The 25104-nt window shown below is 34.6% G+C and overlaps 3 protein-coding genes across 3 annotated transcripts; all 3 read right to left on the reverse strand.

Moving 5' to 3' along the window:
- Positions 1–101: 101 nt before the first annotated feature.
- LOC118270949 (uncharacterized) lies at positions 102–5153 on the reverse strand. Its single transcript, XM_035586773.2, is given in 3 exon segments — positions 102–1325; positions 1328–1616; positions 2272–5153. Coding segments are annotated over 3 exon segments (1206 nt in total). The 5' UTR covers positions 2599–5153; the 3' UTR covers positions 102–735.
- A 2382-nt stretch (positions 5154–7535) lies between these two features.
- LOC118277261 (uncharacterized) lies at positions 7536–13934 on the reverse strand. Its single transcript, XM_050707681.1, has 4 exons — positions 13284–13934; positions 12417–12527; positions 9280–9533; positions 7536–7604 (listed from the first exon to the last, which is right to left on the reverse strand). The coding sequence occupies exons 1-4, from the start codon at positions 13327–13329 to the stop codon at positions 7536–7538; spliced, it is 480 nt and encodes a 159-aa protein (XP_050563638.1). The 5' UTR covers positions 13330–13934.
- A 5118-nt stretch (positions 13935–19052) lies between these two features.
- On the reverse strand, positions 19053–24879 carry LOC126913014 (uncharacterized). The gene is made up of 3 exons (XM_050707683.1): positions 24772–24879; positions 23137–23507; positions 19053–21738 (listed from the first exon to the last, which is right to left on the reverse strand). Exons 1-3 carry the CDS (start codon positions 24877–24879, stop codon positions 21465–21467), a joined length of 753 nt encoding a protein of 250 aa, XP_050563640.1. The 3' UTR covers positions 19053–21464.
- Positions 24880–25104: the final 225 nt, after the last annotated feature.

Raw genomic sequence — 25104 nt, forward strand, 5'->3', positions numbered from 1 at the left:
TACTCATTTAACAAGGTCTAATTTAACAGCTTGGCATAAACTGAAAAGACATGCTTATAAACTAAGTTTTAATTTTTTTAAGGACAATCACAGCCACGAGATTGCGTGTATCGTTTAATTATAAGTTTTGTCTTAAGGACAATTACAGCCGCGAGATTTCGTGTTTCGCTTAAATTATAAGATACCTAAGTAAAATCTTAAGGAGGATCAAAGTTACAAGCATTCGTGTTTTGCTTAAATATAAGTAAATCTTAAAGACGATCACAGCCACGAGATTTCGTGTTTCGCTAAATTATAAATATCTTATGGACAACCAAAGTAAGACATGGCTATCTTCTTCGATAACTACTTCTTATTCTTCGATATCTCCATCTTCCTTTTCGTTATCGTCATCTTCGTTTATTTCGTCTTCGTCGTCGGCATCACTTGCACCCATTTCCTCTTTGTCGTTTACATTTTTTTCATTTTCAACTTTATTTTGATTCATAATTTGGTTTAATTCATCGTTCTTAATAACATCTTTTTTCTTATCATCAGTTTCAATTTGGTTCATGACTTGATCCGATTTGTTGTTTGTCAAATTTTTCTTTTTCAGTATCGTCTTTTTAGTTTCATCTTTGTTCTTTTCTTTTTTTTCTTTTCCATCAGCTTTATTTTGGTTCCTGACTTGATTTTCATGATCTGATTTTAATTTTTTAGATTGTAGTGCAACTTTTTTCGTTCCGTTATTGTCTATTACATCTTTTTCATTTTCATCAGTTTTATTTTGGTCAATGACTTTTTTCCTTGATCTGATTTATTTTTAGTTAGACCTTTATTTTCTTGTGTTACTTTTTTTGTTCGTCTTCGTTTTGTTGAAGCTCTTTCATTTTTACTGAGCTTCCTCTTTAAAGAATTTTTTAAAACAATTTTAAAAAAGTTTTCATTATTTTCTTCGGTATATGTTTTATCCCACAAACGTATCAACTCATAGAAAAATTTCAGGATGTTTTTATATCCTTTCAAACCAATTTTTACATCTTCACTATTCCTACTGCCACCTGTCCATGAGCATTTACAGAGAAAGTCTCGGGAAAAAAACATATCCAATACTTTATAACCGCATGTTGCTCCATTTCCTTCAGAACTTGAGCAAACAAAAGAAAATTGCTTTAATAATTTATTTTTTTGAGTTTTATCAGAGAGTAACAATTCCATTTTTTCTAGTTCTCGTATGGAGTCGATTGGTTTTATTTCGAATGTTTCCCTCTCGAATAAATCTGCCTTGGCCAATGGAACGACATCTGTACTCATTTTATTTTGGGTTTTGGAAAATCCATCTTCTATTTGAATGGAAAGACTTGCCACTTTATGAAAAAGTTTTTTTGGTTGTCTATCAGTACCTTTATAGTGTCAGACATATTATTTTGATTGTTTAAAATTAATTGGAGGCTTTTTTGAATCTGATTTAATTCGGTAGTTTTCTGAGTTTGATTGTCGACTGATATTGATGCCAACTCAGACTCATCTACATAATAAACAACATTCTCGGTAGCAGCAGTTACTTCAGCCGGAGGTAATGGTGTGGACATTGTTACGACAGATGAAGTTGAAGGTTCCTCTGATTGTGAGAATGCCTGGAACCATTAAAAAGACAAATTATCGCCGATGTCATGAAAACCATCTAGAAAGACGCGTACGGCGTAAGTACAAATTTTATTACGCAAATATTATTGAGCGTGCGTCAAAATTTGGAGATATAGCGTGCTTACAGACGAACGACAAACCAGCGATACTGCATCATCTTTCTTATCTGATCGACGCGTAATTAGTATTTAAACAGAGAATCGTTTGCTGTCACCCTCTGAGCTTGATACCTACTTGCAACGCGATTTGAGTTCCAAAAGCGATTGAGTTGAATGAAACATGTTGAAATAATAGAAGAGAGAGAGAGATAAGACCGGTACAAAGTCAAAAGTGTCAAGCTTGGCGTCCACTTGACTGTACTGTATGTACAGTCACGAGCAATAATATGTATACAACAAAGAACTTTGTCACATTAAAGCTTCACATCAGTGTCACAGAAGTCATTCAATATTGAAATATGACATAGTCCTATGTTGTATACATATTATTGCTAGTGACTGTACATCAATTTAAATGGGTAGGTACGTAGAAAAAAAGCGCCACGTACATTATGTAAGGCGATTTTAAGATTGTTGTTATTTAAGTAGATTTTTTTTATCGTTGATTTTAGGTTGGTTTTTAATTAAAAAAATACTTGGTACTTACCAACAACTGGCCTGCTAAGGCGTTAAAATTGGTGTTATTAATTGTTGTTATGTTACTTTCTGTCACATTATCAATCTCTGTGTCGCTATTTTGAACCATAATATCTAGTTCTCTGGCTGCTTCTTCGTATGATGATAATATCCTTTTTACATTACATTTTGACGCAGACCAGTTATTAAGGGGTATGGAGTTTTCGTTTCTCACTAATTTGTTAACATCCAATCTTTTTCTAGGCCACCGTAAGACTCCTTTTGATTCCCATGAACTTGGGATTATACAAAGCTTTTTTTGTCCTTTCTCTAACGTCTCTATGATTTTAAATGGCATGTTTTTCTGAAAAATATAAAAAGTAAGTAAAACAAAAAGTATAATACCTACACAACACACTTATAGTACTACCCGGTTCAAATGCTATTATACCTGTCCCTCTTACTCTCCGGGCATGATAGAATTGAGTGAAAGAATTAGAGTAGGGCTTCAGCCCCTGATTCACGAACCGTCGGAAACGGAATCGGATTCGAATTCTGTGCTTTGTTTTTGTCTATTCTATAATGAGTGACAGAGACAGGGCATACATTCCGCTGTCGGGAGCGTTTCCGACGGTTCGTGAATCAGGGGGCAGGTTTCATGTTATGCTCCGCGCGCGCCGTGTCTGTACACACGCTGTATGCATGAGTGACGCTCCATTCAAAAAGGTCGTGTCCTAATAGCATTAAAACCGGATAGTACTTCGAAATTCTTCACAAAGTTTTCTTAGTGTTATAATCAAAACTAACATTTTTGTCAAATCACACCAACGTAATACTCGATACTTTTGGAAATTCTTACACTTATTACCTATGTATAATTATCATTTACGTTTATGTAACTTTCAATTATGAGCTTTAGATGAGTTGATAATTTATAATGACATAATTTATGTACTGTATTTCAACTACAACTCACTATAACGTACTATAACTGTCAAAAAATGGCTCTGCTCGCCAATATACACAGACACACTAACGTCGCGAGCGGCAGCGCAGCAGCGGAGCGTGCGTGTGGCGGGCGCGGGCTATATTACCTTAATAAATGCAAATTACGTATGTACGCGTGGCCGGCGGGCGGCGCGGGGTGCGTCTCGTAGCCACGCATGAGTCGCATGACTGGCGCACCGATATCACCGATAAATTTTGTCAGTGTTGTGCGTGCGACGACGCATAGGTACGGGCGCGCTCACATACAAACCGTTTGCGGTGCCTATCTATGCCTATGTATAAAGTCAGCGTATGTACTCATTTGTTTCTACTATGCCGCTACTTTGTTAATACGACTGCGTTCCAGAAGAAGCGCTTAGCATTGGACCGTTATAAAATGAAGAAAGTGGTGCAAAGGTGGTAGTGGCGGCGTCACTGGAACCTCAGGAACTTTAAAGTTGATACAGGATCTCAAGACTACAAGCGCTAAATATCTAAATTAATGTAAGAGGAAATCCCTGTATATTCAAGACTGACACAAAAAAGTCAAACTTATGAATTCGTATGGCTGACAGATGACAGCGTTACTTTCCTTTTCAACTACGTCCCTTTACGATTTATTTATTTATATATTTCATCCGTGTTGGACTTTCCCTATAGGTACTTCGTTTTTTTAAGATATTTTTTTCGCGCCATTCGCACGAATGAGTGATAATTAGATTCAAAGTAGTACCTATCAGTCGTAGTCAAGTAGTACCTAAATAGTACATACTTAATAGTAATCAAAAGTAGTAGGCCAAAACTAGTATAAGGAGTAATTTTCAGATTTTCTAAATGAAGGTTGACTATGACAAGGCTTTCGGAAAATTGATCACTACGTTCCTATTTTGAATTTTTTTCTGCAATTATTCAATCTATTTTTTATTAGGTACTAACTTTGAAAGCTGTTGACAAACTATAAATATACTACTATCCTACTAATATTATAAATGCGAAAGTTTGGATGTTAGGATGTTTGTTACTCAATCACGCATTAACCACTCGACGGATTAGGATGAAACTTGGCACACGTATAGGTTAGGTCCAGGAATAGTATGTAGGATAGTTTTTACCACGGCAAAATATCTCATTCCCACGGAAGAATCGATAAGGTCGTGAGTGGAACCGCGGGGCAGAAAGCTAGTAAAAAATTAGAAGTTTGTAATCTTAAAAAAAAGTACAAAACCTCAATGACAACAAGGTAGAAGGTGTCGTTTTAATCAAAGTCGTCTTAAGCTCAGGGTTTTTTAATTTTGGTACGTATCTCTAAATAGTATTATAAGTGGTGTGATAGAAACTGATATGCAGCCGAAATAATACAAATATTCTATTATAAAACTGATTAAGAACTAATCGCTGCATTGTAGAATTCATATCTTATGTAGTACAGCCTATAAGACTATACAACACTGTCAATACTCTTTAGGCTGTTCTAAATTCTCGCCATTTTGTAATTAAATAAAGACAAAAATAAAATAACAATAAAGGGATTTTAGTCATTATTTGGCCACAGCCACATCCAAATCATGATTATAAGATAAAACTGTGTTATTTTTGTCCTCTGGTTAGTTATTTCAATTACATTTTCTTATTCTAACCTCAAAAACAAACGCACTCACTTACCTTTTTTGATGTTTTCTGTAATGTTTGCTTGATTATTTTGCCGGCCCGTGAAAATTTAGTTAAAATATATGCATAGGTTCACAATAAATATGAATCGGCACTTGAAGTTCACCTCATGTATTAGCCAAGTGCCACCACTAAAAATTCCAATACTTTACACAATAACAACAGCAACTGAAATGGTTGCCATTTGTCACAATAAGTTCCGGAGGGAAAAATAAATTACAATTAAGTACTTTATTTTTGTATTCATCTAAAATTCTCTTCAAAAACCGATTTTGAACTATTATCTTTACACGGTATTTACAAGAGGTCAACTGTAATCTATTGGTTTCCTCCGATACCACACAACAGCTCTAATGCAGCTGTTAAGCAGCTTATCTTGTTCTTGTACAGTTATTATACAGCTGTACTAACGCGATAAGCTGTATAATTTGGGCCCTTTTTACGATTATAACGGCTGTATAAGCGCTTATTCAGCCTTTGTACAGCCTGACTGTACAGCTTTTAGTTTAAAAGGAAACTCAAATACAACTCTTATGCAGCCTGTCTGTGCTAGTTGGGGGTTAACTTTTTTCTTCCAGGTATGATTTATATTCGACCTCAAGTTGCGGTTTCACTTCCATGGGTGCGTTTTTATAACCAACACAAACGTCACACTGATCTTTTCCTCGATACAAAGAACCCAATATTAAACTGTGTATTGAATATGTATAGATATGCAACATGGTGCAGTTGGTAAATTACTTTCCCTTCTTAAGACCTCATAGTCTCTGTGCATTTCTGATATAAGCCGATGATAATGAAATCCGAAAAATCATATACCTACTTTGCTTTTTGGAGCTGGTTTTCGACCTGATGATGGAAATTATCTGCAGGCATAAATGTATGCCCAGGTTTGAAATATTTGATTGTGATTTTAGTTGCTCTAATTAATTGGCTATTTATAATCTGTACCAGAAAAGTGAAAAATGCCCAATTTTTATTTTGGCTAGTGTAGTTGTCTGTCCAAACAATGATTTAATTGCAATCACATTTACTTTCGAAACAAAATCTGTATGTACTAACAATATCTTTCTGTTTTCTGCTAGATACTGCTTCATGCCAAACCGCTGCGAAAAGTTTTTCTTTACTAGAGCCCAAAGGCACAAAACTTTTGTTAAACGCTATAAGTGTCGGACAAAACATTACAAGTTTAACCTTTAATTCGCACCCCAAGGGGAACAAAGGCGTAAGATGAATTCACTAACTTTACAGGAGATCAAAAAAACTGTTTAACCAGGTATATCTATTACGTTTTTGACACTATGCAATTTTGTTATATACCAAAAAATAGCAAAAAAATCAAGCTTTCATTTAGTATCTACTTTGAATATGGGAAGTTAAATGTTTTAGAGATATTAATTAAAAAAATACAGACTTTTTCGTTATTTGATTGCGACTTACAATTAGAAGTTATAACTTTTACTGCCGTCACCCTTTTAAACATAGATATTTTACTTTATTTAAATTCAGTTGCACCTTTTATCAAGTTAAAACAGTATTTATATACTGAGCGTAACTATCATTTACGACTTTTTTAATTTTATCCTTTTTATAAAGCAATTAAATAAGTCGTTGATACAGCTTTGTTTTCTAAATAATAAATCTAATGATGTGAATTTAAAACATTATACATACTTTTTGCCAATATATATTTTCTAAATGTAAACGATATAAACGCTTAGGGTGAAAATATTATTATTTCGTTGGTGTAATGAAACAGCTTTTGTACTTTAATGGTATATATTTAAAATAATCAATAGCGAAATTATATAAATGAAACTTTTTTACCAAGGTTTTTAATAGTTACATAATTTTGTTTTTATAAAATAAGTAACATGATCCATAAAATTTATAAAAAAATTAAAAAAGAACTAAAAAACATTAATTACACCTCTTTATAGACATTTTTTTCTAATAAAAAAAAAAGAAAATAGATACATAAACATGTAAGTATTTTTTTTAAATCAACTAAGAATTAACAGAATATACTTAGAGTTTATCAAAATTAACAAAACACTTAGTCTTCGTCCGAATTATCGCTAGGCAATAAATTACGTGCGTCATTTTCAAGCACCAAATTTCTATAGAAATTTTGATAATGCAAAGGAATTGCATTTAAGTCACAAAGACTATTCAAATCTTTGAACAACGCATTGGACACAGGTAACAAACAGTCATAAGCTGCCTTCAGTTCAGAACCAGTTCTATTTAATTTACTTTTTCGCGTTTTAGAAGAACAATAAGTAGTGTCTAATACAAAATAATCGTTTTGCTCCAAATCATATTTATATAATAGCTTACCGGACGCTTCGGGAGTAGTTCTAACTTCTTTCATCTTTGAGTAGTATACTTTTTCACCTCTTGAATTTGTCAGCCAATTTTTACTTGAATTTGCCATCAATTTAAAATCATAAAAACTATTCTGAGGCATTTCAGTGGTAACAAATTTTTTATTAACTTTGGCGTTCATGATAATTTCATACAGTTGGTCCGGTGTATACACGATTTTATTTTTTAAATTTTTTTCTACACAAGCGTGCATAGAGTCCCCCTCATTCTGCGTGTGTCCTGTTTGTAAAAATCTGTGAGTTATATCTAAGTTTAGAGTACGAGATACATAAATGTACATCGCAAATACAAAGCGGTTTCTGTTTTGACCTGAGCAATTATCTGAATATAATGATATAAATTTAATACCACGATCAGCTTCCTTTTTAAAAAAGTCAAAAAGACAGCTAGAAATTTCGTTAGCTCCTCTCTTAGCTATCTGTGCGTGCCACAAATAGCAATATCCTTGTAAAGATAGTAAATTATAAATGGTAAAATTGTAGACGGGATATTTCCTTTTATAGTGAAATATTCCGACGTTAGACTGCGGCAAATTTAATACTTTCTCTAAGTCAAATACAGCGACAGTTTTCGTTTTAGGGTCCGATGAAGATTTTTCATCATTTTTAATTTTGCGCACTAGAGATTTATTCTTCAAATGATTTTCATAATTTTCCTGCAAGTCTTTTTTATGATTATTATCAGCATTTTCGTATATACTACATATTTGACACAAGTCCTTTTTCGGTTTAAAAAAAGACAGGTTAAATTTACTATTAAAAATATTGCTATATTGGTACAAGCTCGCCGTTTTTACACCATGTAAATTTTCCGATGCCCAACATAAGTACAATCTATGCATTTTTGCTAAACTTAGATCAGAAGCGAGATATTGTCGACTAGTTTGTTTTCGCAAATAATGGGACTCAATGCACGGAAATGACTTTATATGTTGTATAACTCCTTGCTCCGTTTCATCACTGGTTTTAAGAGGACGGCTAGCATGCTTGCCGCGTAAATCGGTTATTTGTAGGTTGTTTGTAAATTTATTCATCGCCGAATATACAGATTTCTCTGATATACCTAGAGTATTTATAAACATCACTTTGCAGACTCTAACTTTTGTAACTTCGCTGTCCCTCTTTAATGGCAAGTAATAAAGTAGTGTACGTGATCTATCCCGCTTTCTTTGCACTTTTATAACTTTGGGTTCTTCAACTTCTAAATATTTTAAAATGAAAAGCCATTGCTTTTCATGGTTTCCTATAGCCCAGTAATATTGAAATAGCTCAGAACGAATATCTTCTGTGAATTGTGTGGAGCATTGCATCTTACAGTTACAAGCACTACCCAGTTCTTTACGTGGCTGAACTTTTTTGTTGTTGACACTTACATATTCAAGACCATTGTTTTTTAATTTTTTGTTTTTAGGTTTAGCCCAATTATCTAAGTTACGTTCCCTCTTTCTTGGTTTAGATTTACTTTCTGACGTCAGTACAGCATGACATGAGTTTGTTTCTCTTTCTACCGATTGACTAGTCCCAATAACAGTAGTTGTAGTGCTACAAGTATTTGTAGTGGTGTCATCAGTTAATAGGTTGCTCGTATTTAGATTTGGAAAAGTGTTTCCAGGATCAGAACTTGTGCCCGGTTGTGAAAAACTTTGCTGGTATATATTTTGTATGTCTTCAATGTCAGTTGTTGCTACAGAGAGTTGATTACTTGGTACAGAAAGATCCATATAAACTTTGATGTTGTCATCATTTACATTATGAATTTCGTGAGTGTTTTCAATTAAAATAGCTTCTGCGTTGGTCTCATATCGAATAGTATCATCACAATTATCTACTAGTAAAGAATAAATGCCATCAAACTCACGATCAGGGCTATTATTAGTTTTTTCATTTTCTATATTATGCTTATAAACAATAGACGGAGATGCAATAAAATCGATTTGACGGCTAAATTCGGGAGTACTAAATTGAAAGAGATTTTGTGGTCTAGATGAAGGAGTAACGCAATCAGCTGTTATCGCTGTTGTTACATCTCGCACCAACGCAGACGAAGCTGAAGTATTAAAGCTACGTACTGGACTAGAAAACCGACTTGAATTTTCTGTAGGTATATAGGTATACTCAGACACTGCTGGAGAGAAAGGTTCTTCATTTTCATCAGCTGACACAATTTCTCGGTAGCTCGTAGTTTTACTACTAGTTCTTAAAAACTGGTTCTTTCTTATTTGAATTGAATGCGACGCATGTAGTTTGTCATCTGAAAATTTAATATAACATAAGACCTAGTTAAACTATACAATAAAAAATATCCAGGGACAATTCACATAGGATATTATCAGGTACCAAAGTAAGCTATTAATAAGCTAGTGTTCTAGTAACCAGATAGAGAGATCAGAGAGAACTGAATATACATACGGTCTTTATTTATAAGAAAATACAATAATATTTACAATAAACAATTAAACTACTTTAAATAATCAGACATTCTATTTACAGAGTTATAAAAAGAATATCTGATTGAGATCGCAGCCCTTAGGGAAGGTGCCCAAAATACATACATATTATTATAATTATAAATTACATCCAGACACAGAACAAAATGTTTATGCTCATCACACAAATATTTGTCCAAGGCGGGATTCGAACCCGCGACCTCACGTTTTGCAGTAGGTTCATCACCCACACACGCCACGGAAGCAGTCTAATAATACTATTACTATTTATTTACTACTAGCTACTGCCGCGCGGCTTCACCCGCTGCTCAGCTCCTATTGATCGTAGCGTAATGTTTTGTAGCCTATAGCCTTCCTCGATAAATAGACTATCTAACAGTGAAAGAATTATTCAAATCGGTTCAGTAGTTTCTGAGATTAGCGCGTTTAAACAAACAAACAAACAAACAAACAAACAAACAAAACAAACTCTTCAGCTTTATAATATTAGTATAGATATTATATATAAAATATATAATATATACAGGGTGTCCCTGAAATCGACGTCCAACAGGCACTAGATGATCAGCAAGGTTCCAACTGTTATTAGAAAAATATAAAAAAATCTAGGTCCTACAGTTTTTTAAATACAATGACTTATGTGTTATCCACGAAAAAGTACACCTTGTGCCAATCTCTTGTTGCTGCAAATCTTTATTTTTTCGTCTGCAGTCTTCCTTACATTATCCTGAATAGTGCTCCAGTAATATGGAATCATAAATTCTTAGCCAACTGCTTTAGATTGGAAAACATTGTTAGTTTTAGAGGAACCAAATACTCTGAATAAATTTTTCACCTTACTTTAAGTGACTGTACTGAATAAATTATGTATTGCGCTAGTAGTGGCAAATTTCACCAAAGTTGGCGCATTTAATAAGGATTCTAAAATGGTATAGCACTTTGCACATAATTTTTTAAATTCGACACAAAAAAAGATTTTTCAACGGAACTCGGTTTCGATGAATTTATTTGAACTTACTAATATTTCTTCTAGTGTACTCAAATCATATGTAGGTACGTTACAACCTCGTATGCAATAGACAACACTTTGCACGCGATTTGTTATCATCATGTAAATCAGTAAGGATCTCTTGTCAAACAATATTGTCTGTCTACTCACGATTTCGCTTGCAGCTTTCGTTGGCAATATTAATAGACTCTAGTAAAGAGGAAATGATGTTGTGTATCATGTTTCACTAAATAATATTGAATGATTGCAATATGATGTTCATAGTGCATCAAACACATTATGAAATGTGTAGTAAAATCAAAAGGAACGGACGCGGCAGATTCATGTATACAGCATATCGACGCGGTAGTGGTATGGTGTACATGAGCCCTTACGCACAAATACTCGTCCATCAAAAAAAAAAAAAAAAGAAATGGGTGAATCGTCCGATTAAGTTACGTGTTCATGCCTTGTGATCAAATGCGGGATGAAGCATCAAATATTCTTTAGTTTGTCGAGAAAGAGTTATTTGCACCGTTACAAGGAATTGCAGGTAAAGCAAAAAATAATTTAAAAAAGAAATAATCAACACGGCGCAAAAAAGCCAGTGCTAAAATGCCGAAGTTCGGGTGCGATGGCTCGAGATGCACAACACCAGTTCTTCTAGCAATATTATTGCCGACGAATGCTGCAAGCGAAATCACGGGTAAACAGACAATGTTGTTTGACAAGAGATCCTCGCTGATTTTCAACATGATGATAACAAATAGCGTGCAAAGTACTGTCTAGTGCATACGAGGTTATAACGTATGATTTGAGTACACTAGAAGAATTTTTAGTAAGTTCAAATAAATTCATCGAAACGGAGTTTCGTTGAAAAATCTTTTTTTGTGTCGAATTTAAGAAATAATGTGCAAAGTGCTATACCATTTTAGAATCCTTATTAAATGCGCCAACTTTGGTGAAATTTGCCACTACTAGCGCCATACATAATTTAATCAGTACAGTCACTTAAAGTAAGGTGAAAATTTTATTCAGAGTATTTGGTTCCTCTAAAACTAACAATGTTTTCCAATCTAAAACAGTTGGCTAAGAATTTATGATTCCGTATTACTGGAGCACTATTCAGGATAATGTAAGGAAGACTGCAGACGAAAAAATAAAGATTTGTAGCAACAAGAGTCAAAAGACTGGCACAGGGTGTACTTTTGCGTGGATAACACATAAGTCACTGTAATTTAAAAACTGTAGGACTTAGAATTTTTTTTATATTTTTCTGATAACATTTGGAACCTTGCCGACCATCTGGTGCCTGTTGGACGTCGACTTCAGGGACACCCTGTATATAGTATAGATAGTTTATTAAAGGGAAAGATTTGTGTGTTCGTTTGTTAGTTTGTTTGCAATTGATAAACACAGAAACTACTGAACCAATTTCAGAATTACTTACGATGAAGAGATTACTGGTCATATCTACTCATTACATTACTGCCTGACGTGAAACCACTCATAGCACAAGCGATTTAGCTTATTTGGGGAGGTTTACAGGATTTCTTGCATTGTTTACAATGCTAGTAATGCTCCCTCGTTTCTCCTACACCCATGGGAATAAAGCGTGACGTTACGTACCTACCTATTTATGACAGACAGTAAACGTTCAAGAAGCAAAAAGAGAACGGAATCATTATAAAATACCAACCTGAACTTGCTACCTCGGTCTCTTCGATATTCCGTTGGTTGTTTGTGTTACGAGGAAAAAGTTCGTCATTTCTATTTGCTGTGTGAGATTCATTATGTTCACAACCTGAAACTGTAATTAATACTTAGATCCACATTTATTTAAAAAAATTAAAGGCGCCTTGCCGTATAGAGGTACCCAGGTAGATTAGCTAGACATGGCCTCCCTAGAAAACACACAACTTACCACCCATACCTACTTATTAAAAATTTAAAAAAAGTAGATATAAATACTTACCTACCTACCTACTACTATTAAAGATTTTTTGGATAACTGTTTAAGAACATACCTATGCACTGGTAGACAGCCGCTATTCTACTAAATATTACTTAATTATTTGTTTCTGTCAACGAATACAACAAACACAACAATAATTACTAAGTAGGTATAATGTCTCGATCTCGAACTAGGCGTTGAAATGGTGTATAGCACTGTGCTATCACAGCGGGGCCGTAGATATTCAACACCGAGTTCGATAACTTACTTACCTAAAATTTTGCACAGCGGCTGTCTTATAGGTAAGTAGGTAGAGCTTGTCTAACTTGAAATGACGTGCGCCACTATCGTGAATTAACGAATACAAACGAATTTCAAATATGTACGCGACATACGTGTATACACAATTATAAATAGTCAATCATTTGATGCTCGCACAATGACAAAATGTTGTTAATTAGCACTTACAGATTTATCTAAAATAATTCAAAACTAGCACGCGTCATTTCAAATTAGACAAGCTCTACCTACTACCCTTTCTACAATCTCACCTTTGTTTTCCTGTTTATTTGATTTGATTAGACAATAACTTATGAAAATGTAGATACTTACATACAAAATCAAGCATTTTCTTTGACCGACCTCGACGTCCAGACATCGTGGAAACAATTTTTAAACACTCTAAATTCCTATTTCAATGAATAATGCGGAAATGCAATCAATACGTGCTGTTATCACCGCGCGGCGCGTCCGTAATGAGAAGTAAACAAACACACGCTTCTCCTGCGCACCTTACGCATGCGCAGTATAGACGAATAAATTCACGTTTCAACTGGTTGATTGGCGCGTTCGCGATTACTTCCAGCTTATGAAATTATTTACGAACGGAAAAAGGGCGTAATAATGATTACTTCAGAAAAAGTCAGTAGTGTGCAGACTTAATTTCGAAAATTCTCTTTTTAATTTTTAATTATGAAGTCGAAGTTAGATGTAAGTATTCTTAATCTTAAAAATTGCGTCAGTATTTGATGTAATCGCAATTAAATCTTTTTACTTTTGATTATTTCCTGTCATCATAGGATGTAATCCGTAATACTATAAACCACTTGGCTTTTCATTAAATTAAAAAAGTCATAACAAGAGATATATGTATATAATTTTTCATTTGACTCAGGGGTAAAAAGCGTAAAGGTGAATATTTTTTTATTGGCGGCATTTTACTTGTGTAAATTGATTTATTGCTATTTTTATTTAAAAAAATTGTGGCGACCTATTATTATTAAACTCTTTGGAGTTGCGACTCCTGTCAATTGACTTGATTTAATAAAAGAAAATAAAAAGTGACAGGTGTCGAGAGTCGCACGTAGGCCATCAGCGAGTTGCGTTTGTGTTAGACTTCTACTTACTCGGATTTAATTAAAGAGTTTTACTCCGATTCAATTTCGTCGCGCTTTTATATATGTTTTCCTAACTATCGTTTCCATCTATCCGTTCTCATCGTTCATATTCAATGTTGGTGAAGTACTAAATCATTTTTTTGTCATAAATATTCATTTTTAGGTCCGATTTGCATGAAAAATATTGAGCTTATGCATCTTTATTCACACTATCCAAATCTGTACAAAAAAAATATTGTCGTAATGCCACTTACGCCTTTATGGATCTGGGGGTGCGAATTTAGCAGAGATTAGAGAGAGAGAGAGACAGAGAGTTCTTTTATTTTATAAATGATATTATATATATTTTATAGATGTTCCCCATTAGGTGCAGATGGGGGGTGATGGGGTGTAGACCTGGCTGAATATATTTATATCATTGTATAAAGTTCTGTAAAAAAATGGTCCCCCATATGTTTATTGTACACACGGACAATTTGTGGGCAATCAACCTCTATTTTTTGTTTCTGCTCTTTACAATTCCTTTTATTTTTTGTACTGGTTCAGATCCAACAAATGAGCTTATAAGAGTTACATGTTTATTATCATTCCAGCGTACAATAACTGAAGTCTGAGTCAACGCTATAACTATTTGTGCTCCAAACCCAAGAGAAGATTCTTGCTCGGTAAACTTATGTGAACGAAAGGTATCTTCGCCTGCATATAAAACGAAATCATATATCATTCCACTTACACCAGCACGTACATAATTTTTAAAGCCCCATTTATTGGGCTTATCTTTCATGTACTGCTTTCTGTTTCCTGCCTTCCTGCCCTTGTAGGGAATCATCATTTCGTCTATACTAAATTTGTTCTCATTTTTGCTAGCCAAATCTTTCTGCACATGTGGAATCCTAAATGGAAAAGTCAATAATTGCTCCCAAACACTAGGAGAGTTCTCTCGGACTACTAGAGCAATACAACGTGCCAGACTTGAAGCCCAACGGATGCTCTCGCACCTCGAGGAACTCTCTTTAAAACTGGGATTGAGTTTTTGAATTTGGATAAAGTTTGCCAAAGTTGTAAATTCTGAACAGGGATTGGGGAAGGAGCTGAGGCTGACACTGGGGAAGGAGCCACATTTTTGTGTTTATGTACCTTGTCCAGAAGTATCCTCAGGCCCCGTTCACCCTTAAAAAAACGTGCTTGAGAGCAAAGAGTCCCATTCAGGAATGCGGCAGGTTGACTGGCGCTCTGACCGGCGTAGCTGCTGCTTCCAACATCACAAGGCATATAGCCTGGACTATAAAAGTATACTTAAGATAAAAAAGATATAAAAAATGCTTAAAAAGATAAAAACACTATTTACACAACACGACATTGACATAATCCGTCAAAATATTTAGCACTAAAAAAGGAAAATATAATGGCCATCTTGTGGCCAGTACTCCTTGAGGCGCCGCTACGCCGCGCAGAGCCGCGGCTCGCCGCGCAGCGCGATGCGATGACCAGGATGTTAGCTTTTTCAAGTGTTTTAGGTATTCTCCTTGGTAAAAAAAATCGACTATTGTTCTTTGTTCTCTGGTTATAAATTGATGCTTGAACTCATCTGATAAATTAGAATTATTCGGAATATTAATTCAAATTCAAATTCATTTATTCATTGTAGATCAATCTAATATTTCTGACTTTTTGATATGTATTTTATTGTGTCTCCAGCAGTGGGATTGTTGGGCTCGCTGTCATTGCAGCGGTAAGTCCCCTCTTTGAGGAGTGGCTAGAGAGGCACCATGGCGTCCTCACCTACAGCCTGACGCAGGTGCTTGCCGGACATGGGAGTTTCGGTAGGTGCCTGTTTTTGATTGGGCGGGAGGAAACGCCCGGGTGTCATCACTGCGAAGGCCGCCCGGAGGACACGGTGGAACACACGGTTGCGGTCTACCCTGCGTGGGCTGTACACCGCCGTGCCCTCAGGGAAGTGATCGGCGACGGCGACCTCTCGCGTCCGGCTTTGGTTCAGGCCATGGTGCGGAGCGAGGGGGACTGGGATGCCGTCTCCTCTCTCTGCGAAGCAGTTATGCTAGCTAAGGAGGAGGCGGGACGCGTGAGGGAACGAACTTCCTCACGCCCCAGCCGACGCGAAGGACACTCCGGGCGTCGGGGATCGCGTGACGATCTCCGGCCACCGTAAGTGCGGGTCTGTGGACGGCGAGCAAGGGTAGCTCGCCGCCCGACCAGAACCAGACCCGTGCGTGCGGCGCGTTGCGTTCCGCGCGCGCCTCAAAGAGCCATCAGACCACCACAGATGGGGCCCAGTAGGGCTGATGCTTAATCCGGAGCTGCGGACTACCTAGCGGGTTTACCGGCGCTCCGGCTCGACAAGCAGGAGTAGGAACGGGTTCTCGCTTTGCCCTGGCGAGAGAAGTCATTGGATGATTTTACCCCCTGAAAAAAAAAAGCAGTGGGATTGTGTAATATATTATTAAGGCTGATAAATACCATTGTGTTAGAAATAAAATAAGGTCGTTATAGGAAAGTAAAACTTTTATTTTAAAAAGTTGACCAAATAAATATTCTTCAACAAAACAAAAAACAGAACAAATTTGTGTTAACCAAAGATGGAACTTACAAATTATCTCAATTTAAAATGAAGTAACACAGCCAGCAAGGAACTTTAATTATATTTATGAAAACAAAGAAAATGTATTTCACATAAACAATTATTATGTAATTCGCAATTAAGTACGTACTCGTACTCATGACGTAACGAGGAACCCGGATGTTCTTTAACGACGACAGGTTTTGAATAAATCGGTTCCACAAACATTCGATATCGTTTGGGACCGCATCATCCCAATCGATTTTACAAAGCCATAACTTCTGAAGCAATATTTTTGCTATAATAATTCTGTACCTCAGAGGTATACAACATTAACTGGTAAATCAAAAAAATTACAGGACAGGCAAAAATGCGCGGAACGAAACTTTGAATGCAATTTTGACATAGTAGCTTTAAAGCTATTGCAACAAACTCAACATTATTTTTTATTATTATTTGATGGAATTATATTGTATTACATAACATTATACTAAAGTGATTTTTTATCTGATTTTGTGGACTTGAGGTTTTAAACCTCGAAACATATACTAACTAAGGTGTTTTAAGAGAGCATTAAAATATACTTTTGTTTACCTCTAAATAAACCTTGGGGATGTTATTGGAATTCGGCATTCAGAAACATTATGTCTCTTGTCAGTATGTAGCGTAATGGAATTATAAAAGAATTTCTGAGGGGTTTACTAGCAAAATGAAACAAAAGTTTCTTCACAAAACTAAAATCAAAATACAATTTATTTTAAATAACCAAAACAGCTACTCGTACGCTTCAGGTAAATCCGGGACATCTGCACATGGAAGATTCCTGTAAGTAATAGTCATGGAACATGGCTGGTATCCACTGCAACGATTTTTGAGTCTCGAAATAGGCTTTTGTGTTTCTCGAATACCTAGGTTTCGGCGTGGGTACAGAAAATCCTCTCCGTTTATTTCGTATGAAACTAACTTCTTCGAATGTTTCCTTGAAAACGAACCTTCGGGCTTTTCCAGGAAAAGCTGTACTTATCTCTGTAATCCTAAAACAAAAGTTTCTACATTAGCTACGTACAATACGTACATATACCTAAGGTAAGGTAACCAAATAAGGCCTACCTTATTTTTATTACCGCCTAGCTCGTAGGTTTAAAATGACAATGGGCTGATAATTTCAAAATTTTATATTTATTTATTAAACTTTGTAATAATGGAATCAAAATGGCTTTAGAAACAAAAATTACAATTTTGTAAACACAAATAACTAAAGTGTCACTTTGGCCTTATTAGGAACCCTATGTCTTAATAAGGCCTCAATAAAAACTAGTAAGTATTCAACTTCTTAATTATAATAAAACTTTGTCAATGCTTGTAGTAAATGTAATGAGATCTTATTAATTAATTTTGGTCATTATACATCAGGCTAAACGTAATACCCAAGTAACATCTTTGAAGTCATCGGTACCCCAGCATCAGTCAAACGAATGAGAATAACTTCTTGTTCTGTAGCCAATTTAGCGACCGACCTAGCTTTCGTGTAGTCGAACCACTCTTTAGATGGTGCGTACTTCTTTGGAATTTTGTTTGGGAATTGTCTTTATTGTCTTTTTTTATCTTCCAGGACTAGAAAATTTTCTGCTGCAAATACCCATTCCCCGTAGTTCTCGCGCCCTTTTAACTTAGGCACGTTTACAAGGTAATTCGATGTCATTCTTGCAAACTACCACTTATTCGTAGAATAACACAATATTCACTGTTTTGGAATACTTTAACTGTACTGGACTTTACTGATTATCGGATAAAAAATTAATTAATGCTGGGCCCATAACCTATAATGAAACGCAGTTTTGACGCAGAGCAAGTGAAGTTTATTAAAAAAGTAATGTTGAGAACGATTACACAGATTATAACAATCTTACTTTAGTTCCTAGAAAAATCACTAGAGAGCGGTAAATGTTCAATGGGTTGCAATTTTGAAACACAAAACAACAGTATTTAACGATCATTTTAAAATCAGTCTCACAGATTAATTCGTTATAATTAAATCCGATACTTAAATTATACAAGTAACAATTCCACGCTAAGATCAATGGTGATTTCACCCTCTACGTATTGTTCAATAACATGGTTTATTTTTTCTTCGGTTTGGCAAGTATCTTCTTTCCTTTTAATTATAAAATTGTTAAATAGTGAGTACTTGGCTTACATTTGATTTTTTTATTTATAATTGAATGCCAATTTTCCACCATGTTCGTTGTTCTATGTTATCTGTTATAACAACACCATTTATTTGCAAGGTATGCATTTTCTTTTAGCCAGGTGTCTACAAAATAATCATTAAATTGGGTTAATTTTTTATCTTTCGGACAACGAGACATAACATATATCCAGCCATCATCGGTTGCTTGTGGTGGTAAATATAATTTTATAATTAATATAACAATTTAAATATAATTATTATATTATCTAAATTCATAACATTTGATTGATGACTACCTTATAACTTATACGAGTTTGATTGTAGTCAAATAAAATGCATTGGCGTCAGTAATATGCTATTATACTAACTGTCATGGTCGTGAAAGATAATCTCGGAATTTGTCAGGTACCTATATAATAGTTTAGTATGTTGTTCATCATCATCATCAGCCTATAGCAGTCCACTGCTGGACATAGGCCTCCCCAATTGTTCGCCACTTTGCTCTATCACTAGCGACTCGCATCCAGCTCCTGCCAGCCATCCTGCGCAGATCGTCACTCCACCTCGCCTGGGGGCGTCCTACACTACGTTTACCGAGACGCGGTCTCCACTCCAGGACCGTATGTTGTTACCTCTTTCCAATTCACTAACTGTTCAGAAAACAGCCATTCAAATATATACGAATATAATTATTAAAAAAAGCAAGAAAATAATATACAATTATTTTTGTAAACATTATAATTCAGGTATGTTTGACATATAAATTTATTCAAAACTAGCAGGCCCGGCAAACTTCGTATCGCCTTAAACATTTTTCTCTCACCCTTTAAACCTTCCCTAGACTTTAACAAATAATTCAAGACCAAAATTAGCCAAATCGCTCGAGCCGTTCTCGAGTTTTAGCGAGACTAACAAAGTGCAATAAATTTTTATATATAGAGATAATAATGTTTACAAAAAATGTTTAACATTACTCCAACAGAAACAAGGTTTCCTATTACAATAATGATACAATTACAGTGATAAAAATATACCAGAACTAAAATATTAATAACGGTATAAAACAGTAATTTGGAAATGCATTATTTGATAGTGGACCGCCCGATCTAGGTTTAATTTAAAAACCTGTGTTTCAGGCCATCACTTTACAGTCCAGTTTCATTGCGGCAGTAAAATACAAAGTTAGACTATTATAAAACAAAAATATATTCTATTATAATAAATATCTGCGACAACTAAGCTTATGGTACAATAATACCTAAAACTATATATATGAAATAATACAAAAATAAAGACATATTCTATTATAATAAATAGCTGCTACAACTAAGCTTATGGTACAGTAATACCTAAAACTATATCTATGAAATAATAATACAAAAATAAAGACCAGATAACATTATGACAAAATTTCTAGAAGTTGTTCTGTGTCCGTGTAATTTAGTGTTACTAGATATTCTGACAACATCTTACTACATTTTTTATAGTTTATACTATAGAAACTTAGTACTTTGTTAAGCCTATTATATAGGAAAGGTCCTAAGAACACGTAAAAACGCTTAGCAAAGGCATGTCTGGTTTGAGGCTTTATGCAAACTAAGTCCTTTCCTCTCTTGTTCGAGGGTAGAGGGTCAAAAGGAAGTGCAGTATGCTGGTGTAGCACTATGTTTAAAATAAATAATTGCCGCACTGTATAGTCTAAGATCCCACATAAGAACGACCTTCACCGATCTGTCAACCAGGTGAAAATTATATTTTAAAGATTAAAATATGTTTGTGAATGTATATTAATAAGGTTGCCATTATAAAAATGGTCATGGCTATGATTAATTAAAATTATAAAAAAGTATTTTTTTTCAAAATTGACTGTCTTGTCGGCCAAACTACTCATAGTCTAATTGAAAGTATACTACATCTGCTATATGCAGTCGATCGGTTGCCTACCTTTTTCTGGTCCCTTTAATCTGGTAGCCAGGTACAAACAGGTAAATTGATATCAGTGATTGCGCTCATCTGTTTACCAACATATGTTTATATAAAAATGTAGGTAAAAATATAGCGTGTAGAGTAGTATAAGTTTGCCTAAAAAAATCTGATCATAAATAACGGTAGCTAGGCTTTGAAGTTTCAAAAATTGGAGCATGGAAATGTGTGTGACAGAGAAGCGTTGCTCGTACTGTTCTATACGATAAAGAAGGACGCAGCATGGCAGCTGCGCGGTACCGGCCGGTAAAATATGAGAGAGTGCGCATGCTTCGTATTTGTAGTATAGACAAGGAGGAAAATAGTATACTATAGAGAATCATTTTGGAGCGTAATAAAGAAAAATAGGAAAAGCGTAATAAGAAGTCGTTCTCAGAATAAAAAAAAATGGAAAACATTTTTCAAAAATAAATTTACTAACACGAGTATAGTTTGAAAATTATAAATCTTTATTATCAAAAAATATTTGCATAAAAAGTAATTAAATGCCAATGTCATAATTTTAAATTATTCCGGATCGGAATAGTCGGAAGTTATATCGCCGTCTTCTAAGTCGGAAGAAGTTTCTTCATTTGCATTATCCGTTATTTGCAAAATATCATCTATTTTTAAGGGCGTTTGATCTCCATCAAATCCCTTTGGTTTTAAATGACCATCGAAAACCAACCATAATTTTCTGGACGTAAATTTATGCAATTAGAATCAGTTGCATTCAACCACATTGAATTAACAAAAATTGTGCGTAAAATTTTTTGTTTAAGTGATTCCCAACATGGTGGTATGGTATTTGAGTCAAAACTTTTGACTTTTTTAAGGAATTTCTCACTATCTTCTTTTGCCGAAAAATTCTTCAGGAAAACTTGATATCTTGCTTGATTTACTTTGGTACAATGTTTGATACCATACATAGCCACCGTAAATTATTGAACAACATTAGTCCAGTCAAATAAGGTTAAATTAGGTAAGAATCTCGGAATGCGAAATACCCAGCTGTAATTTTGTATATACTTGTATATTGACCCCCTAAAACTTGTCTCAAAACCTACATATGGTAGGGTGTAAGCAACCCTTAAAATTCAGGGTCAAAGGGCCCAAAAATCGTTTTTTTTGCAGTTTTTTCGAAATATCTCATTTCCTATGGGTTTTTGGTAGTTGTATTCAATAGCAATATTGTGGCATACAAAATTCTCTACAACTTTTGTATAAACTTTTTTTTTTATACGGTGAACCGTTTTCGAGATAGAGGGCGGAGAGCGCGCGGTCACTGCATCTCTTCAAAAAATTTTTTTTTCGTCTCACCTATCCGTGATGGTTGTCTATGGATAGGACATTAAAAATACGTCATGGTTCCTAAAACCATTTTTCGTCAAAATCAATCGTTTGAAAGATAGACGCTTCCAAAGTGGAAAAATGAGGTCTATAGAATGTGTCCTGCCCTCTAACTTTTAAAATAAGTGAGTAAGAAAACTAAAAAAATAACTAAAAAATTGATAAAAAGAATTGAGAAAGTGGAAAATTAAGTGTGTTTTTATTAAAAATGTATCAATTCTTAAAAACTAATTATGATATCTCGTTCAAACCAATTTTCGTTGAAAGTTTTCATTAAAATCTACAGCATATAATATTTTGTTTAGTTTTCTTACTAACTTATTTTAAAAGTTAGGGGTAGGACACATTCGATAGACCTCATTTTTCCACTTTGGAAGCGTCTATCTTTCAAACGATTGATTTTGACGAAAAATAGTTTTAGGAACCATGACGTATTTTTTAATGCCCTATCCATAGACAACCATCACGGATAGGTGAGACGAAAAAAAAAATTTTTTGATGAGATCTCGAAAACGGTTCACCGTATAAAAAAAAAGTTGTAGAGAATTTTGTATGCCACAATATTGCTATTGAATACAACTACCAAAAACCCATAGGAAATGAGATATTTCGAAAAAACTGCAAAAAAAACGATTTTTGGGCCCTTTGACCCTGAATTTTAAGGGTTGCTTACACCCTACCATATGTAGGTTTTGAGATAAGTTTTAGGGGGTCAATATACAAGTATAGGTATACAAAATTACAGCTGGGTATCTCGAATTCCGAGGTGAATTCCTAAATTGACTGGACTACATCCATTTTTTCGCTAAGAAAAATGTCAGCTTCGTCACTTAATGAAGCAAAATATATTTGGTATGTCGCGTTCTTTGAAAAAATTTTGAACGGTCTTACTTTTCCTCTATTGTAAAACGCAGCCGTATAATCAGATCCTGTGTACGCATGGAAAGCAGGTAGACTTAGACACAGATGAAGTCCTAATTTCAATGCTAGTTCCCTGCAATTGATGTCCTGATTTTTTTTTTCTTTGTCCCTGAACTAGCAAGCCAAATTTCAGAATCAGGGATTTTATGTATGTTTCCTAGTAGAATTATGAGAACATCTGTATCAACGGATTTTATTAAAATTCTTGAACCTGGTGCTGCTTTGTAAGCGTGAAAAATTATTCGTGTATCCGCCTCTTCGTGATGACACTCATAACTATTTTCGGCTGTTTTTATAACGCAATTTTGGTCACTTATATAAGAATAACAGTGTTCTTCTACAGTCAACAAAATTTTTTTGTTCCCAATTATTGTTGCCAAATGATCGTTTTCCCAGTAGTTAGCTAAAAACTGCTCCAATTTTTGAAACTTCAAAGCCTAGCTACCGTTATTTATGATCAGATTTTCTTAGGCAACCTTATACTACTCGCTATATTTTTACCTACATTTTTATATGTAAACAGATGTTGGTAAACAGATGAGCGCAATCACTGACATCAATTTACCTGTTTGTACCTGGCTACCAGATCGACACCAGCAATTTATACTACGCTAACTCGAAATTTGGAAAAATCTTTTTTTATGCCAAGTTGCTTAAAATGTGTGTTTACATACGTCATAAAAAAATTGAGAAGAAATATGCAAAAATAAGAAAGTTACAAATCTTATAAAACGCTAAGTAAAGGTACTTTTTGAAATCACTCGATTTATATTACGCCAACTATTATTAGCGGAGTGTGCGCGGGGATCACTTTGGTCAAAATCTGTGCAACACTGCGCTAACTCATAGTTAGCGTAGTTTAGTGCGTTCGTGTGTATACTTGTTCGTTTGTAAAATGAACGACTTAGCGACTTTTACATAGTAAATACTTATGTGTTAACGTATTAATTAGTTTATTAATGGTACGCTGACTATTCTTTTTGTAAGTAAGTACATGTTCTTTATAAAAATATTGAAATATGCATCAGATGATTGATCATGCACTACGACGTCCCGTACTACACTACGCTAACATAAGTTAGACGTGTATAAGATGTATTTTTTTTTGATGAATTACGTTTATATACGGCTAACTTGCGCTAAATCAAAAAATAGAAATAATTAAGGAAATATAAATATGAGATATTACAATGAATAAATTAAATATTAAGCATACCAAATTTCAAAAAAGTATCTTAATTAATGTAAAAGTTATCACGTTTTTCCCTTTAAACGCCTCTACTGTAAAGTACGCTTTTTGAGTTAGCGCAGTATAAATTGCTGGTGTCGAGATAAAAGGGACCAGAAAAAGGTAGGCAACCGATCGACTGCATATAGCAAATGTAGTATACTTTCAATTAGACTATGAGTCGTTTGGCCGACAAGACAGTCAATTTTGAAAAAAAAACTTTTTTTATAATTATAATTAATCATAGCCATGACCATTTTTATAATGGCAACCTTATTAATATACATTCACAAACATATTTTAATCTTTAAAATATAATTTTCACCTGGTTGACAGATCGATGAAGGTCGTTCTTATGTGGGATCCTCTACTAGTAAGCACATTGCATGCTGTGTAAAGCTGGTGCGTAGGAAATAGAAAAGGGTGGGGTAGGTATTCAGATTTGTGTCAATCGTAACACCTAGATATTTTACTTGGTCAGCTTTGGCTAAAGTGGGGCAAGAGCATGCATTGTCAGCATACGTGCAGTTAATATGTGCGTGAATGTTTAGGTTACTAAGCGGTATGTTAGTATTTCTCATCGTAAATAAAATCTAATTTTCTTTATGTGTATTTAATGTTAGCAGATTTTTCTGGAGCAACTTAGATACAATATTAAAACCTTTTTGAGCATTATCATATACCTCAGCTCTTGACTTACCAGAAAAAAATGTGCTAGAGCAGTGCATCTTTTAATATGCTTTCTATTTAAAGTCAATTTAGTAATACCTAACTCATTGGCTTTACTCCATAAACTTTTGGAAAAA

The sequence above is a fragment of the Spodoptera frugiperda genome, unplaced genomic scaffold (assembly GCF_023101765.2).
Source record: "Spodoptera frugiperda isolate SF20-4 unplaced genomic scaffold, AGI-APGP_CSIRO_Sfru_2.0 tig00001864_1, whole genome shotgun sequence".
Taxonomy (NCBI): Eukaryota; Metazoa; Arthropoda; class Insecta; order Lepidoptera; family Noctuidae; genus Spodoptera; species Spodoptera frugiperda.

Excerpts from the sequence above, each read along its gene's own strand:
- LOC118277261 (XM_050707681.1), bottom strand. The coding sequence starts at position 13,329 with ATGTCTGGACGTCGAGGTCGGTCAAAGAAAATGCTTGATTTTGTAT. Across the intron at positions 12,528-13,283 it reads GAAAATGCTTGATTTTGTAT|TTTCAGGTTGTGAACATAAT; the intron begins GTAAGTATCTAC and ends TATTAATTACAG. Across the intron at positions 7,605-9,279 it reads CAGCGATAACAGCTGATTGC|ATAATTGCTCAGGTCAAAAC; the intron begins GTTACTCCTTCA and ends CATTATATTCAG.
- LOC126913014 (XM_050707683.1), bottom strand. The coding sequence starts at position 24,879 with ATGAGAAATACTAACATACCGCTTAGTAACCTAAACATTCACGCACAT. Across the intron at positions 23,508-24,771 it reads CTTTAGCCAAAGCTGACCAA|GCTTTGAAGTTTCAAAAATT; the intron begins GTAAAATATCTA and ends AACGGTAGCTAG. Across the intron at positions 21,739-23,136 it reads ACATCAATTGCAGGGAACTA|TACGGTGGCTATGTATGGTA; the intron begins GCATTGAAATTA and ends TGTTCAATAATT.